The sequence below is a fragment of the Sinocyclocheilus anshuiensis genome, unplaced genomic scaffold, assembly GCF_001515605.1.
Source record: "Sinocyclocheilus anshuiensis isolate Anshui unplaced genomic scaffold, SAMN03320099.WGS_v1.1 scaffold194, whole genome shotgun sequence".
In the NCBI taxonomy this organism is placed as follows: domain Eukaryota; kingdom Metazoa; phylum Chordata; class Actinopteri; order Cypriniformes; family Cyprinidae; genus Sinocyclocheilus; species Sinocyclocheilus anshuiensis.
In genome coordinates this window covers 2,314,444-2,331,051 of record NW_015546074.1, presented here as the reverse complement: position 1 = coordinate 2,331,051, position 16,608 = coordinate 2,314,444, and the positions used below count along the sequence as shown (strand labels likewise).

At 40.7% G+C, this 16,608-nt stretch overlaps 1 protein-coding gene across 5 annotated transcripts in view; it reads left to right on the top strand.

The window, feature by feature from the left end:
• The window catches only part of LOC107699843 (cell adhesion molecule 2-like), a 264,993-nt gene that overhangs the window by 171,702 nt on the left and 76,683 nt on the right, over nt 1-16,608 (top strand). For all 5 annotated transcript variants that reach the window (XM_016501248.1, XM_016501245.1, XM_016501247.1 and 2 more), the window contains exon 2: nt 3,690-3,716. In XM_016501248.1, the coding sequence (XP_016356734.1) occupies nt 3,690-3,716 (27 nt within the window). The remainder of the gene's footprint in view (nt 1-3,689; nt 3,717-16,608) is intronic.

The following is a 16,608-nucleotide window of genomic DNA, read 5'->3' as shown; positions in this document are numbered from 1 at the left end:
GGCGGTTCGTCACACCCTGCCCTGGCGGGCAGCTGCTGCCTCCACCCGTCCGCCGGCCGCAGCGCCCCAGCCTGCTTGTCGCCGAGGGTGGCCCCCTGCGTCCGCCCCTGCTCCTGCGCCGCATCCGCAGCAGCCTCCAGCAAGCGGCACCGTGGAGCTGGGGCGGAGCGGTCCTCCTTGTGGCACCGTATTGGCCCACTCGAACTAAAACAATGCACAGAAATTACTTTGCTTCATTTATGAAACACTAGAGTGTCCGTACTGTAGGCCCTGTCGAGCTCCTCCATCCCCTCGGCAGCCAGACGTGGCGGAACGTCCGGTGCCAGTCCCTCACTCAATGAATCTGTGAGAACCGGTAGAGGGCTGGGTTCCATATGTAGAGGCCTAAGTGGTTCCCATATGTGTAAAGTCCACGGTATAGCCTCAGAGCCCGTGTTTCCCCGGCAGACTTCTGCCATTTCCATGAGGGTTACAATCACCTCTATTCTTCCATATGCACCTAAACGGATGTTCATATGTGTAAGTGCTTCTGAAACCTCCTTCTGGAAGGATGGGGCTTTCAAGTGGAACGAGTACGTTTTCCGAGTGTTATCCAATCTCACTGAGTGGGTAGTGCTATGACAACAGTGACTGGTCTTCTTGTTGCGAGCCCCGACCTACACCGCAAAGGGGCGCAGGCGGCTCGCACAGGACACTGGAATGGGCAGCATCCATGGCGCTTTGGTAGGGATCCCAATTCGTCGGTCATCAACGTGACTCGTAGTTACCGACTGAAAGGGAACGTCTCAGTTACGTATGTAACCCTCGTTCCCTAAAGGAGGGAATGGAGACGTCACGTCCCGTCGCCACGGCTGCTGTACCACCACTGAGCGGCCGGGTCACTGTCTCGGCTCCTCAGCGAAAACCTGTTATGAGTTGCACCGGCTGCCTTTTTATGCTCACGCTGTGATCCGCGGCAGCTGGATGCAATCATCGTATGCCAATGTGCATTGGCTCTTTTAGTTTATACTCGAAGAGGATTGGTCTCTCTAAGCAAGATCCCAATTCGTTGGTCACCGACGTGACGTCTCCGTTCCCTCCTTCAGAGAACGAGGGTTACATACGTAACCGAGATGTACAGATACGTTTTTGTACTAATTTAGCTTTTTGTTTTAAAGATATTTTTCTTTTGCAAGGATGGGGACATTCTAGACGTTTCTGTAACATTCCAGAATCATCTGTAATATTCTAGTGCAGGGGTCACCAAACTCGGTCCTGGAGGGCCAGTGTCCTGCAGAGTTTAGCTCCAACTTGCCTTAACACACCTGTCTGGAAATTTCTAATATACCTTGTAGGACCTTAATTAGCTGGTTTAGGTGTGTTTAATTAGTGTTGGACCTAAACTCTGCAGGACACCGGCCCTCCAGGACCGAGTCTGGAGACCCCTGTTCTAGTGCTTTCTGGAACATTCCAAAATATTGTGAGACTATTGTCATAAAAGACAAAAATCATCCAGTTTTTATGTATGAGTAATAACAGATTATCTTGTATAAGTTGTGAACATATTTTTTAGATATAATGTTATGTAAAATAAAAAAGTGCATTATTAATAATAATAATAATAATAATAATAACAATTAAAAAATATATTAAAAATGGGAAAACGTTTTTCAAAACCATATGAAATCAACATGAACACAAGTAAATTAATTCAGTTCATATCTAAGAACTTCTTTAACAATGATTTTTCCACTTTTATGTCATGGACACTCTGTACTGTATGTCCACTCAGTGTCTCAAAATTGCTTTCATACAAATATACGAGAGTACTTAATGTCATACTCTAGTACACTCCCTCTAATGTCACATAACACATTTTAATAAATAGGAACATAATTTCAGTGGCTTCAAGGTTATTGCAAAAACCAGTGTAGTATTTGCCCTCAAGTTAATTTGATGTTGCTAAGATCATTGTTGGGGATAAACATCACAAATGCGATCTGTAATATCTCATTTGTTTCTGCTAGACATGAGATTAAATGGAGTTTAATTGGAGACTTTTACTCAATTGTTTCAGATTTTAATGTCATGTTTCTCAATAAACTCAGATTGTCTTAACTCTACTATTCATAATAATTTTATAAATCTATACACTTAAGGAATGTGAACTTATTTGCCATTTTGTATTCAGATATCAGATGTTTTCTTCAATGTCCCTAAAACTTAGTGGGAACTCCATTAAATATCTTGAGCCGTGAACTTGTGAAAAATAAAAATGTTTCTAAATGTTCATATTTTTTTATTAAGGCAAAGTTGAGTTTGCTCACTTAGATGGAGTCTTCCTATTGTCGTCTTTACTAAACAACTCTTTAAGCATTCTTCAGATTGTGCAGAATCTATTTACAGTGCATATTTGAGATATCTTCTGCTTCAGACTTGTCTTGTTACATCCAAATATTGTGAACTTTTCACCCTATGTGCTGTCAAAGTCAGAAAAGTTGTCAGAAAAAGTGTTCCCTGTAAATTATTCATCGCTTTGAATGTATCACATTCGAACTTGAGCACCGCAAATGCATTTATGGAGGTTTTTCTGTCATTTTCCATCATGCAACAAAAATAGTGGCAGTGTCATCTCAGCTCTTATAATCTCACCTCATCATGGATGTTCCATATGCATATTGACAATGAAAGGTTACATATGATTATTATTCAGCTGGGTCTATAAAGAAGTCTATGCAGATGGCACATGCTATAAAATATGTCTGTTACGCTCCTCATCAAGGCGATGTTTATGGCAGGCGGCTTGCAAAGCAGAAGGTCAGGCATAATGAAAGTATTAAGCTTATGCATTCAAACATGTGCAAACTTTAAACTCTGAACAAAGAGAAGTAGTAGTATTTCATCTGTAAACTCACTAGGCATTAACGGGAGAGTTTACCTAAAAATGAACATTCTTCCTTGTGATGTTCACAGGACTCTGTGGAACACAAAGTTCTAGTCGCTCTTTTCCCTGCAGTTTCAGTGAATGGCAACTGGGTTCAAGGTTCAAAGTCATATATTACAAAACACGCAATGGCTTTATGTTAAGAAATTATCCATATTCACTGATATTTTTCCCTTCCAGTGAGCTGTTAACTGTAGCAACCTGACAATGTATTCAGTGAGACTCAATGGAGGCTGAATCAGTTGAATTAAATAATCAGATCAGACAGATTCATGAACAAATCATTCAGATTTGTTGAAAAGATCTGACTCAAAATGAACATTTCACGAAATGAAGAACACTGATTCTCTCATGAACTCTTGTGAACATGACTATATGAATGAGAATTAGGATGGAAGTCAAAATTTTGAGTGAAAATTTTCAGAAGACTTGAAATTAAGTTGATAAGTCATATGTACTACTTTTAAGATACTTTATGCTGCTTTTACATCGGCCTGGAAGCTTGAAAGCCTCAGCCTCCATTTATTGTAATTGCATGGAAAAGTCTTTCTTTTGTGTTCCACTAAAGAAAGAAGTTCACATGGGTTGATGGCGTCAATGATGGCTTTCTTTTTTGGGGGCCAACTGTTACTTTTTTAATGGAAGACTCGAGGAGTACATGCTGAGGATTTCATGCTTTAAGGCTTGTTTAATCACTCTGTTTCTCTCTCTTTTTTTCCCCTTCATCCCTGTTCCTTCATCTCTCCTCTCCATTTCATGCTCTCAGAGGCGGCAACGAAAAACAAAGTGAAAGGTGAGTTATCTTCTCTGTCTTTGCAGCTGGATGATTTATGTTGAACACAACTCCCAATAAACAATGTGCCATTCGGCCCCCTCTTATCTCCCATAGGAGCCTTGGATGCATTTACATAGTCTCTGCCTGTGAGAAAGCAAACCTGGAACCTTTGATACATTGGCCCTAGGAATATCCATTATGAGCTGAATCCGCTCTACATGCTTCCTGGGTTTACAGCAAACTTGTGCTACACGGTTAGGAGAAAGATGCCTCCTAAGATGATTGTTGGATTTTGTACAGGTTATGGTCACCATTGCTGATGCATTGTACAGCTTACGTGGAAACGTTTTGTCTTGGGTAGGTGGCACAGGGTTAAATTCTCTAAACAGATGGCCAGTTTTGAATGGGTTATTTCAGCTAAAAAACCTGCGTCTTATTCACAAACCACCCACAATCCAGTTTAACCAGGTGCTAAATGCACTGTAATAATGCTGCAGCATATTTAAATGTAGTTATTGTGATTTCCTTCAGTGCAAACACGCCTCCTTTCAATAAAGGCCAGTAAATTATGCTTATTATAGAAGGCACTTTATTCACAAAACTCAGTGCTGTTTGACTTAAGCAATTAACGTTGCGCTATTACCACCCACAGAGAGTAGGCGGCAAATGGAATTTCATTTAAAAGAGAGTTTGCATACATTTCTTATCGATCATGGCAGCAGTTCCTCTTCAGGAACTCGAGCTGCTTCGGAAAATGCTAGGGGAACGCCTTCTGTGACCACGCTCTGAATAACATGTGAAATCAGCGTCAGCTTTCTGTCATTCAGCGAAGCGCTCTGTGTGTGTCAGTCATATTTATTGTTGTCTGTCAATTGTGAAGGTCTAGAAGCTCCAGCTATGTCTAAGCTCATGCAAAGACAAAGCATTTCAAGGGCGAGAGCAAGCCACGTTGTAGGTTGTGTGTTCCTCCCTGCCCAAAGAAAACGTTATATCACGAGTGGGGATACACACAGCCTGTGCGTGGTTTGCTTGGGAGCGAAGCACAGTTGTTACTGCCTTGCTTTGCTCTCAGAGGGCTCTCTTTGAGGAGGGAGCCTTCACTAGCGTTCCTCGCGGTGCCAGCCCCGCTTTCGCCGAGGCGGAGCGGCGGCTGTGCTCGTGGGTTTCGCGTATGGATTTGCTTCCTAATCACCAGATCCGACTGAGGGCCGTCGTTTTCAATAGGAGACTTCAGCTATGAGAGTCCTGATGCTCTGGCTCAGGACCTCAGAGAACAGGCCCCTCTGGGGACGAGAGGTTCACACCGCATTACACGGTGCCCGTCTCTCCTCAGTGCCCTCAGGAGGTCGGTCTGCCAACCCTGCCGTGTTCCAGGGTGCAGCGGCCTCCGGTGAGCGCTTCTCTCAGTTACCGGCCGGAAACATAGCGGTACTAAGAGGCTTGCTACCTCTACGGAGGTATCATGAGCAGCTAGTTCGGCTGTCCCCTGCCAGTGTGCCGCTTCAGGGCACCGAACTAGCCGTTCTGGGCACACCAGAGATCAGTCTCGAGAGACTGATTCCCTTAGTAGATTATTTAGCAGCGTGGAAGCTACTGCCAAATGTATCTCAATGGGTCCTGTGTACTGTAGAAAGAGGCTACGGAATCCAGTTCGGTTCTCGTCCGCCTCGATTCAACGGGGCCCCCCACTCTAGTGGGTCCCGAGCAGGCTCTGGTATTAGAACAAGAAGTAGTTACTCTCTTAAAGAAGGAGGCCATCGAGGTGGTCCCTCCGCACGAGACAGACTCCGGGTTCTACAGCCGGTACTTCATTGTTCCGAAGAAGGATGGGGGGTTGCGACCTATTTTAGATCTGCGCCTATTGAACCTCTCAGTCATGCGACTGAAGTTCAGCACACTCGCACTCAAACAGGTAGTGTCTCGGACCAAGTCCGAGGACTGATGTGTCACAATCAATCTAAAAGATGCACATATCTGCATCCTTCCTCATCATAGGAAGTTCCTGAGGTTTGCTTTCGGGAGCAAAAGCCTACCAATACTGTCATGACGTCACCCGCCCGTGACGTCCTGCTCAGCTATTGGACTGATTTCACATGTTATTCAGAGCGTGGTCATAGAAGGCGTTCCCCTAGCGTTTTCCGACGCAGCGTCTAGTTCCCTCGAGGAACCAGGGTTACATACGTAACCTGAGACGTTATTCATCCATTGAAGATTCAATTATGGAGAAGAGCATATCCAGCTATGCTGTGGAGTCAAATGCACCTTTTTAAAAGACTGATTCAGGTGCCTAGATCATTTTCCAGATTGAGGTAGTCTGCCGTATCGTCCACAGGCTACCACTTAAGACCGATGCAAATTACATTTTGCTTTAATGTTGTGGTACTGCTGGTGTTGATACTTGAATTTCATAATTTGTCTAGTGAATTGGGTGCCAAACAAGGCAATTAAGTTTTTAGCTTTAAAAGAGCTTTGTAGCATTCATAGTCTTTAATAATCTAATAGGCTCAGACCTACAATAACTCATATACTCCAATCCAGGTTTTTTTCTGAGGTACACCAAAGTGGACTGGAGATTTGAGATATCTATTCCTTGTGCGGTGTCATAAAACCATGTTAGATCCAGACCAAGGCGGTGTTTATTTGATCTCGAGAGTTCTCCTGTGAATGGTACTACACAGTTCCTACAGTTCCCCCAGATGAGTCTCTAAAGATGACTCTAAAACTCACAGTCGCTTAGGTTTAGTTTCTAAAGTGAGTCAGGATTGTCTGAATTGCCTGTAGAGATCTGAGCGAAGTTGCAACCTGCATGAGTTGCTGCTAGGCAAGATTGAGTTGCGATAGTCTACCAATGAAATGACTCTGGCCTAAATAAGGAGCTGAGTTTAGAGGCAGTCGAGGAAAGGCATTATTTTCTTTGAAATGGAATGGCATGAAGCCCAGGCAGGTGTCGTAGTCTACAAAGGACAGCTGGTGATCTAGGATGACAGCAAACAGCGGCTTGACCTTCAGCTGGGAGTTGAGACCGTGAGAGGTTGGATGAGGGAACTCATCAGGGAAGTCTTAACTTGGAGGTAGAGGGACTCAGGGTTGTGGGTGGACATCCAGTTTAATATGTCAGAGTGGCATACAGAGATCCTTGGCATTTTGAGATTGTTGTCAGCATAGCAGGGGTAAAAGAAGCACCTGGATGACTGTTCTGGTGTAAAGCGGGATTCACACTGACGCTGATTTGCTGCGACAAGGCAACCAGAAGTCATTCATTTTGGGTGAGATTTGGCAATTTGAGGCGACATGGGAGATTTGGACTGCTGGTGATGCGAATTCAACTATACGCAATTACAGTGATGCGATGGCTGTCAAAGGGAGTCTTGACCAAGAAGCATCTACTAGCAATTGTTCTGCAACAAATGTATTGTTATTTGTTAATATTGCCATTACCTTTTTACGTTAACAAGCACTAAATTACTGCATTGACTTGTGGCAAGATTTTTTAAAGACTTGTTAATAGTACCTGCAAAATAGCCTAAACAATTCCTAAATAGCTATTTGGCTATTGGTTAACATATTTTTTTATACCCATTTGGCTCAACATCAAAATGCTGACCCTCTAGCATAAGCAGGTCCGTCCTTAGGGTGGTGCAACTGGTGCCCTTGAGGAGGCCCCGTGGCAAACGGAATCCCCCCTGCCCCCCTCACTCTGCAGGACAGTGGACTTACAGGAGCAGGATTGGACATCACTACTTTAGGAAAAGGATTGTACACTCTTGGTCTAGGTCAGGGATGGGCAACTCGCGGCCCACGGGCCATATACGCTGGATCATATTAGACTCGGATTATCAATTTAAAAAAAATTGAACAGCAAGTCACAAAGATTGCTTTCAGTTTATGATGTTAATACTATCTCCAACCAGGAGAGGTCACTAGTTTCCAGCCGCTCCCCGTATTAATTTCAGCGTAGTAGGACGTGCACTCTAATGTAAACATTCACTAAGATTAGCAAATAATGAATGAAAAACTGACCATGAAAACAGTATTTTCCAGTCAAGATGGTAAACAGATTATCTTTTTACCAAGTTCAAGGGGATACCCATATGATTGGATTTTATTTACATCGCCATCACACCACTGCTCACAAACAACGGGGATGCCAGAGTTGCACTTGCCTCAAATTTCAAAGGTAAAATTCAGTCAACAAAAGCTTTTTGCCAAATGCATGACAGAAATGTTTGCACTGGACTATGTTCTTATTAGGGTTTCCGCGGGTCCTTAAAACGTCTTCAGTTAAATTGTTTACATTTAAGGCCAGGAAAACTCTTAAATGGTACAACAAGTCTAAATTATAAGAGGTCTTTGGGGACGGAAAGACAAGAATTGCTATATGGATTAATATGACGATTAAACTTCAAAAGGCTACGATTTCACTGAATAAACTTGAGCACTGCACGTCAGCGTTGTGTACTGTGGTTACCGGGGAAACCACTGTATTTCTGCAGTTCCGAAAGTGAAACCTGCTGGCAGAGAACGCAATTGCTTTTTCCCATCTGCTATTTTTGCGACATATTTTTAAATGTGAACCAGTGGATCGACAAAAAGCTAATGCATTATAAAAATCTAAACAATTAAGACACTAAGATATATTTATATATTTAATATAATAATTAATTGATAATAATTGTTAATTAATTAATATTAGTTAATAGTTAATAATTAATATAATAATTGATACTTTTGACTCATCCCTTTTCTTAAAAATTGTTTAGAGTCTGAAATGTGAAGTGCAGATCTTAAAAAGATCTTTAAAGGTCTTAAATTTGATTTTAAAAATCCTGCAGATACCAGGTTATTTTATGGTACCATTTGGAATACATTTATTTTTGAATAAGCCGTTTTTAACTGTCCTCTTAGGTTGTTTTGGGAATGTTCTGTAGGCCACTAATAAAAAAAGGACCTCTGTACATTTGTTTGTTGCAAATTTACAGACAATGCAATTGAGATGTTTACATTGGCTTGTTGGGGTAATATTTCTGTCCACTGACAACAAAGTTTTCCTTCTGAATTAGCATAACTGCACAAGATTTATAGTTAATAAAATATTTAAAAACAAATTACATTAGTTATACTTTAATTTCCTTCAATAAAAAGGAAGACGTGGAAAGACGTGGATTAGTAATCTGGCCCCTTGTTATAAAAGAGAAAAAATGCTGGCCCTCGTCACTATCAAAGTTGCCCATCCCTGGTCTAGGTGATGTAAACCAACAAGATAAGTTATTTTAGAAATGGAGCAAGTAAATAAAGCTGTTTACAAATTCCAAAGACGTTTCTTCTATCAAATAGCATGCACTGATGAATCGCACACAATAAGAGCAGGAATGCATTTTAAGAAAATAAATAGGGCCATTTTGGTTTCATATTGACTTCAAAAGGGTTGTATGAGATCGAGTTGCCATTTTTGATGTCATAAGTTTGTTTTTTCTTACATATTTCAAATGATCCAGGTAAAAGAGCTGTGGGTTTAACCCCAATAGTACCTGACTGTCGCTGCAATATCATACTGCTGTGTTTTAAGTGTTTTAAGCTTTTCCATTAGCATTCGCAGCTGTTCTCTGGTCTCGATGTATTTTAGTGTGTCACTCTCTCTTTAAGGGAAGAGAAAAACTCTTCAAGGCTTTTAAACCTAGAGAGGGGAAATCCATTCTCTGTTCTGCTGCCTGTTCCCTTGCACCCCATTTATCCACCTTGCCAGTTTCAGGCTATTAGTGCATGAGCAAACAGAATTCTGAGCAGTTCCTGGTTATTCTTTAGCCGCTAGCTCCTGATGCAGTCAACACTAACTCACCTTCTCTCTGCCATGCTTAGCTATCAATAGAAAGAGCAAGAGTTCAGCTTTGATAGTTCAGTGAGAGTTTGCTATTTTTTTGTATTAATTTTGGTAAAACCGTACACCTTTCCCTTAAATGTGTGGTTGTTGATTTTTAAAACAGTTGTTTAGGAAAACAGTCATCTATTTCACACAGGAATAATCACAATGCATCAGACTATTGTGGCTTGCTTTAGCAACAGCCGTTTTCCGGTAACATGGAAAATTTAACACATTGTGTCTATCTTCAAACACTTTCCATAACATCCTGTCTATCCTATATTATTATGACACAGCAACAGAAGTGACACAATGTATGTCGGAGCAGAGAAAACATGATTGCTTCATCATTTTGAGCATGTGGATCCTGTTTCTAAACCTGCAAAGAATCAGGCCTATTTTTGACAAATCAGTAACAGGGATTGATTCACTCTACAGTAATCATAGGCAACAGTAATCCAGTCTCCGCTCTTATAATAATTACCTATGGATTTTCTAAATTGAATCTCAAAAGGCTATCATAATGAGAAAGACAGCAAACAGAATGACACCATGATATTATATGTGAATAGTTTTTTTTTTTTTTTTTTTTTTTTCATAATTGTGTTCCAGTATCCATCGATTTCAAGTGCCTTCATGCGAGTTCATACCTAGAATCCATCATATTTATGTAACACACACATGAATATCCCATGGCACATAATATACTTAGATATAAATAGACTTGATGTTGTAGAATGTTATAATGGTCCTCCAGCTGTGGAATATGCCATCATTATACAATTTATATGTTCAAAGTTTATGGACATCTTGGTGAAGTTTTGGCAATAAATACCGATGATACTATGTTGGGTCGCAACATCATATCTGATGGACTTCTATCTCCTCTCCATCTATCAGCTTTTAAACTGTATTGAAGTCAGGATAAGTGTCATTCTGCATTGTTCAGACCGCTTCCTGAGCTGTTAATGAACATGAGGCTGCTTTGTAGGAAGCAAAAGACACAGCGAGGTTTTAATGAGCCCCTAATGCATCTGTCTTCCTCTAAAAAAGCTGGAGACTCAAAACCGGAATGTCCCCAGAGAAACCGTCAGCTCAGCATTTGCTCTACATGTGCTTTCCAATTTAACTAAGAATTTGCCATTGTACGTGAAAGGGAGGCCTGAAAAATTACACCAGCTCTTCTTCTCCAGGGATAAAACTAGACCCTTCGATCCCATTGTAGGCCGCCACAACAAAAGGGCCTCCAGTCCTAATTAAATATATTCATCTTCAGCCCACACTATAAGACTTACTCCCCAAACATCTTAGCAAATAGGCCATGGTTATTTTCATGGTCAGCCAATTAATTAAAGTATGTGATGTTGCTGTATGTTCAGTGATTAAAAATGAGGTTGTCAACTTGGTCGTCTATGTCCCTGTAGTTTCGATGTTCTCTTTCTCTTCCTCAGTAGACATTTGGACTCGGTATTTCTATACCAGATTGATACAAAAATTGTACAAAAACGGAATGATACCAAGGAGTGCAAAACATATAAAAAAAAGCAAAGGGGTGGAAAAAATACATTTACCTTTTAGATATTTTTTTATTCTCATATTTAAAACAAATAAAAAACTAAAATAACAATAATAGGAAAAATGCTACTAATATATATATATATATATATACATATATATATATATATATATATATGCTAATTTACTAATTATTTTTCTGTCATACATGTTTGCCAATATTCATCATGCATATCCCTCAACTTTATTTCTTAGTTATTAGATATTTCATGCTTATTACATCGGTATGGAGGCAGCTAACCAAAAGTTTGACCAAGTCAAAACCCCAGCCTTTTAAAAATTGCTTATAAATTTCTTGTGTATAATTGTTACCAAATATTTGATTCAATCTCAACCTGTTTTCTTTCAGTTAGCACAGGTTTTGTATTTGGAACTGATTTCTGATTGAACTGATCATTGATCTGAGCTTATGCACCTGAGTTTTTGAGCGAATATTGCCATAATTGTTGACAAATAGTGATTTTCTCACTCAAAAACTGAGATGGATAAGTTCAGATCAATAAGGCCTAGACCTACAACCAATGAACTGAAAGAAAACAAGTTTACTGAATTCAGGATTTGGTGATAATATAGCATAATGAGAGACTTGGTATTGTCTTGGAATTGGTATTGAGAATCTTAACATTTCATCACAATTGGTATTGTGACAAACCTGGTTTAGACATAAAACATAGCCCTTAAAAAAATCCCATTTCTGATTCAGCTAGCATCATTTTTAAGTGAAAATAAAAACGAGAAAGTTTCTGTTGAAAACGTGCATGTACTAGTATTGCAATATTTATGTAGTAGAAAGATGAGATTTTATGTAATTTCATCACGTTGCAAGTTCTCAACCAATAATTCGGGATTTTTTTTGGTGCATTCAGACCATTTGATCATGTTTTGCATGTCTGTGTGCAGGCGCACATGTATTAATACCAAAATGAAGCCTTGCATGAAAGCTAATTCATCCTCACTCTCATTACCTCAGCATGGGGGCTCTTTCACAAGTAATGAATTTTAATTTTCCCGTGCCCAGCAAAGGTTGACAGACATACCAATCACATAGCATTCAAAATGATATTACCTCTCGCATTAGTTCTCATTTAATCTTCTGCCAGCTTGAAGCCACAGACTCACTGTGAAAAGAGAATTGATCAGATAAGCATGCTTTTCATTCCAAAGGCACTAATCATAAGTGCACACAGGAAAAAAAATAAATAAATAAAAATAACAGCTGTTCGGACGTCTTGTTTTTCAGTAGTTCTCTTTTGGTCTGGGAGAAATATGTGCTAGAAATACCTTGATGGATCTGTCTTAGACTCCTGCTGTGACCCTATATATTGTACAGTAATATTAAAGGTCTTACTAGTCTAGAGACAATACCGCTGCTTTCTGTTTCCATACATTTTCAAGTCCATCTTTAACTTTAATTTTTCAGTTGTTTGTGCTTGACATGGATAGGCCTCAGTCGTGAAAACACAAACAGAATGAATTTCTCTCTAAATTCATGTAAAGAATTATTTTACAAACAATTTACACACATTCATTTTGAGATTATGCTGAGGGCAAATGGATACATGATCCTGATTTTCATGATTTTCTCCTGAGAAATAGTCTCCTTTAAAGTTTCAATAAAAATTAAACGTTTCTCATCAAATTTTTCTATAAAAAATGATATGAGCTATGCAATCCGTACGTTTTATGACTTATCTTTATCTTTTTTTTTCTGTAATATGTAATAAAACAGAAATATTTATATTAATAATTGATTTAAATGTGTGAAAAATTTTGTAGTGAACAGCACATTCCAGGGCCCAGTTTATGGTGGGGCCCCTCTCTGACAACAACAGTGGACAAAGGCTTGCTACATTTTGATTGGATCTTGGTGGACTAATATAAGCAAACGGTCAGCGCCATCAGACAAAGATGCAATGACAGCAGCCAGACACCTCTTATTGAGGGCAAGAAGAAGACAAACTCTCTGTTATAATATTTGAGAGTAGGTTTTTGTTACACCAGTTTTTATAAAGTAGACAGGGTAAGTGTATATCTTAAGTCTTTGGTGTTTATTTAGCCTCTAATTGATATCCTGTTATAAATCTGTACACTAATGTTAGATGAGATAAAATAAACCATGCATACGAGTCGATATTCTATTGCTTTGTGCTTATTGGTGAAAGAGCAACTTCTGATGAAATGTAAAAATAAATGTCCCAAATGACAACTATCATTGCAAATAAAATTTAGCAAAATATTATATTTCTTTTCATCATTTCAACCATTATACAGTAAGACGAAAATATGACAAAAATGTGTAAGTTTCCACTGACTAAAACTAGACTAAAATTCTCAGACATTTAGCCGACTAAAACTAAAACAGGACAAATTGACTAAATATGATAAAAACTAAAAGTTACATTTGACACAGGACTAAGACTAAATTAAAAATAGCTGACAAATCCAGTGAGACAGATACGTAACAGATACGTTCACAATTCTGATTCTTCAGCCTATGAAGGTGAGACTGTAACCGAGACATTCATGTTCTGAGTCTCCGGTCCGTGAGGGAGAGACGTCAACAGACCATGCCCTGAGTCTCCAGCTTTTGAGGCAGCAACAGATACAACCACTTTCTGAGCCTCCAGCCTGTGAGGAAAGAGATGCCATGTGTTCAGAATCTTCATCCAGCGAGACAACAACAGATGCAGAATATCCAGAGTCTCCATCATAGAGAGACAATCTGGGCTAGTCTCTAGCCCAGAGAGGCAGAAAACATACAGACATTTGCTACAAGGTTAAGCTCCAGCAAGCAAACCTTCACTTCAAGGTAATTTCATCTGCGTGTTCCAGACTAAGGACCTTCTGCAGGTCCTTAAGTGATATGTGATCCAAAAATCATAATGTTATCGGTGACGTGAGTACCCATCACTACACTATTTCGCCTCCCTAGGTTGGCGAAAGCAAAATCACTACAATATTGTGCTGTACTCTAGGTCTCATTTGAGTCTATTGTTTTTATGTCTCCTAAGAGACAGAGTTGAAAGATTTTGGAAAGTTTAGGTTTGAAAGCTGGTTTGGCAAAGCCAAGTCTGAAACGTCTGAGAAGTTTGAAAAGTTTTACAAAGCCTTGAAGTTTGAAGGTTATGAAGCATTAAACATTTATACAGTGTCTTTGAGATTCAAGAGATGAGTCAGCTGTATTTGTGGTCCATTTTCATAGCAGAGAAAGACCGAAAATTATAAAAATGTCTGCTAAAAGTTAATTTCGTCAACTTGTAGGTGAGCACAAGTTATTTTGAGTTCGACTGGTTAAAATAAAGGATGTATCATATGTCAGAACAAGCTGAAGGACTGTGCCAAGTTTGGTGGAAAGTTTAGGGCTGAAAGCTCCAGTGGTTTTCAAACAGGACATTGGGAAACGTCCAAGTGGAGGATTGTGCCAAGAGGATTTAAAATTAGAATTAAAATTAGTTATATTTATTTTTAATTTTTTCTTGAACTCTTGGGTCTTGAGGTCAAAAACATTGAGAAACACTATGGTAGGGCAAGTTAAAAGTAAGAAATTTGGTCTTGGGTTGATGATTTTGAAGGAAAAAAAAAAACATTTAACTTCAAAATTGGCTACTAATTTACTCACCCTCAGGATGTAGATGAGTTTGTTATTTAATCAGAACAGATTTAGAGAATAGCATCACATCACTGGCTCACCAATGGTCCTCTGCAGTGAATGGGTGCCGTCAGCATGAGAGTCCAAACAGCTGACAAAAACATCACAATAAGTAATCCACACGACACACAAAACCATCTCAGGTTACGCATGTAACCATGGTTCCCTGAGAATAGGGAACGAGACGCTGTGTTCTCTAGAGGGTGCTAGGGCCATGCTGAGGGATGAGTGCCCAGGTAACTAGGTTCCCCAGGTCACGACTCAAGGAACAATATCCCTGCCAGCGAACGCTAGGCTTTATGGGCAGGCTCAAGCTCGCCAAACGTCATAGACTAGCTCACCCACCAGAGTCTGGAACTCTAGAGTGGAGGTCTCAGCATGACGACTCTCTAGAACGAGAGGAGACCTGACTACACTCAATGCTAGAGACAGTTAGCGACGCTCACAAAAAGGAGCCTACATACCAAAAGTACTGTCTAAGCGGAGCTCTGGAGAGCGGAGGCTTCAGCAGAATGACTCTTAAACGAGAGGAAACCTAACAACACTCAATCCTAGTTTAGGAGCTCTTAAGAGCGGAGGTCTCAGCATAAAGACTCTCTAAACCGAGAGGAGACCTGACTACACTCAGCGCCAGAGGCAGTTAGGGAGGCTCAAAAAGAAAGAGCCTACAACTCATATACTGCCTAAGCGGAGCTCTGGGGAGCGGAGGCTTCAGCAAGATGACTCTCTTAAACGAGAGGAAACCTAACAATGCTCAGCCCTGGTAGTGGGGCTCTTAAGAGTGAAGGTCTCAGCATATCCTGGTAGGGGAACTCTTAAGAGTGGAGGTCTCAGCATAACGACTCTCCAAAGCGAGAGGAGACCTATCTACACTCAACGCCAGAGGCAGTTAGTGAGGCTCCAAAACAAAGAGCCTAAAAACTCATACTACTGCCAGAGACGGAGTTCTGAAGAGTGGAGGCTCCAGCAGTAAGACTATCTTAAACGAGAGGAAGCCTAGCAACACTCAACCCTAGTTGAGGAGCTCTTAAGAGTGGAGGTCTCAGCATAACGACTCTCTAAACCGAGAGCAGACCTAGCTACACTCAGTGCCAAAGGCAGTTAGTGAGGCTCAAAAGGAAAGAGCCTACAACTCATATTACTGCCTAAGCGGAGCTCTGGGGAGCGGAGGCTTCAGCAAGATGACTCTCTTAAACGAGAGGAAACCTAACAACGCTCAGCCCTGGTAGTGGGGCTCTTAAGAGTGAAGGTCTCAGCATAACGACTCTCTAAACCGAGAGGAGACCTAGCTACACTCAGTGCCAAAGGCAGTTAGTGAGGCTCAAAAAGAAAGAGCCTACTAACTCTTATTACTGCCAAAGACGGAGCTCTGAAGAGCGGAGGCTTCAGCAGGATGACTCTCTTAAACGAGAGGAAGCCTAACAGGTCTCAGCATAACGACTCTCTAAAACGAGAGGAGACCTGACTACACTCAGCGCCAGAGGCAGTTAGTGAGGCTCAAAAAGAAAGAGCCTACAACTCCTATTACTGCCTAAGCGGAGCTCTGGGGAGCGGAGGCTTCAGCAGGATGACTCTCTTAAACGAGAGGAAACCTAACAACGCTCAGCCCTGGTAGGGGGGCTCTTAAGAGTGGAGGTCTCAGCATAACAACTCTATAAAGCGAGAGGAGACCTAGCTACACTCAACGCCATAGGCAGTTAGTGAGGCTCAAAAAGAAAGAGCCTACTAACTCTTATTACTGCCAAAGACGGAGCTCTGAAGAGCGGAGGCTTCAGCAGGATGACTCTCTTAAACGAGAGGAAGCCTAACAACACTCAGCCCTAGTAGAG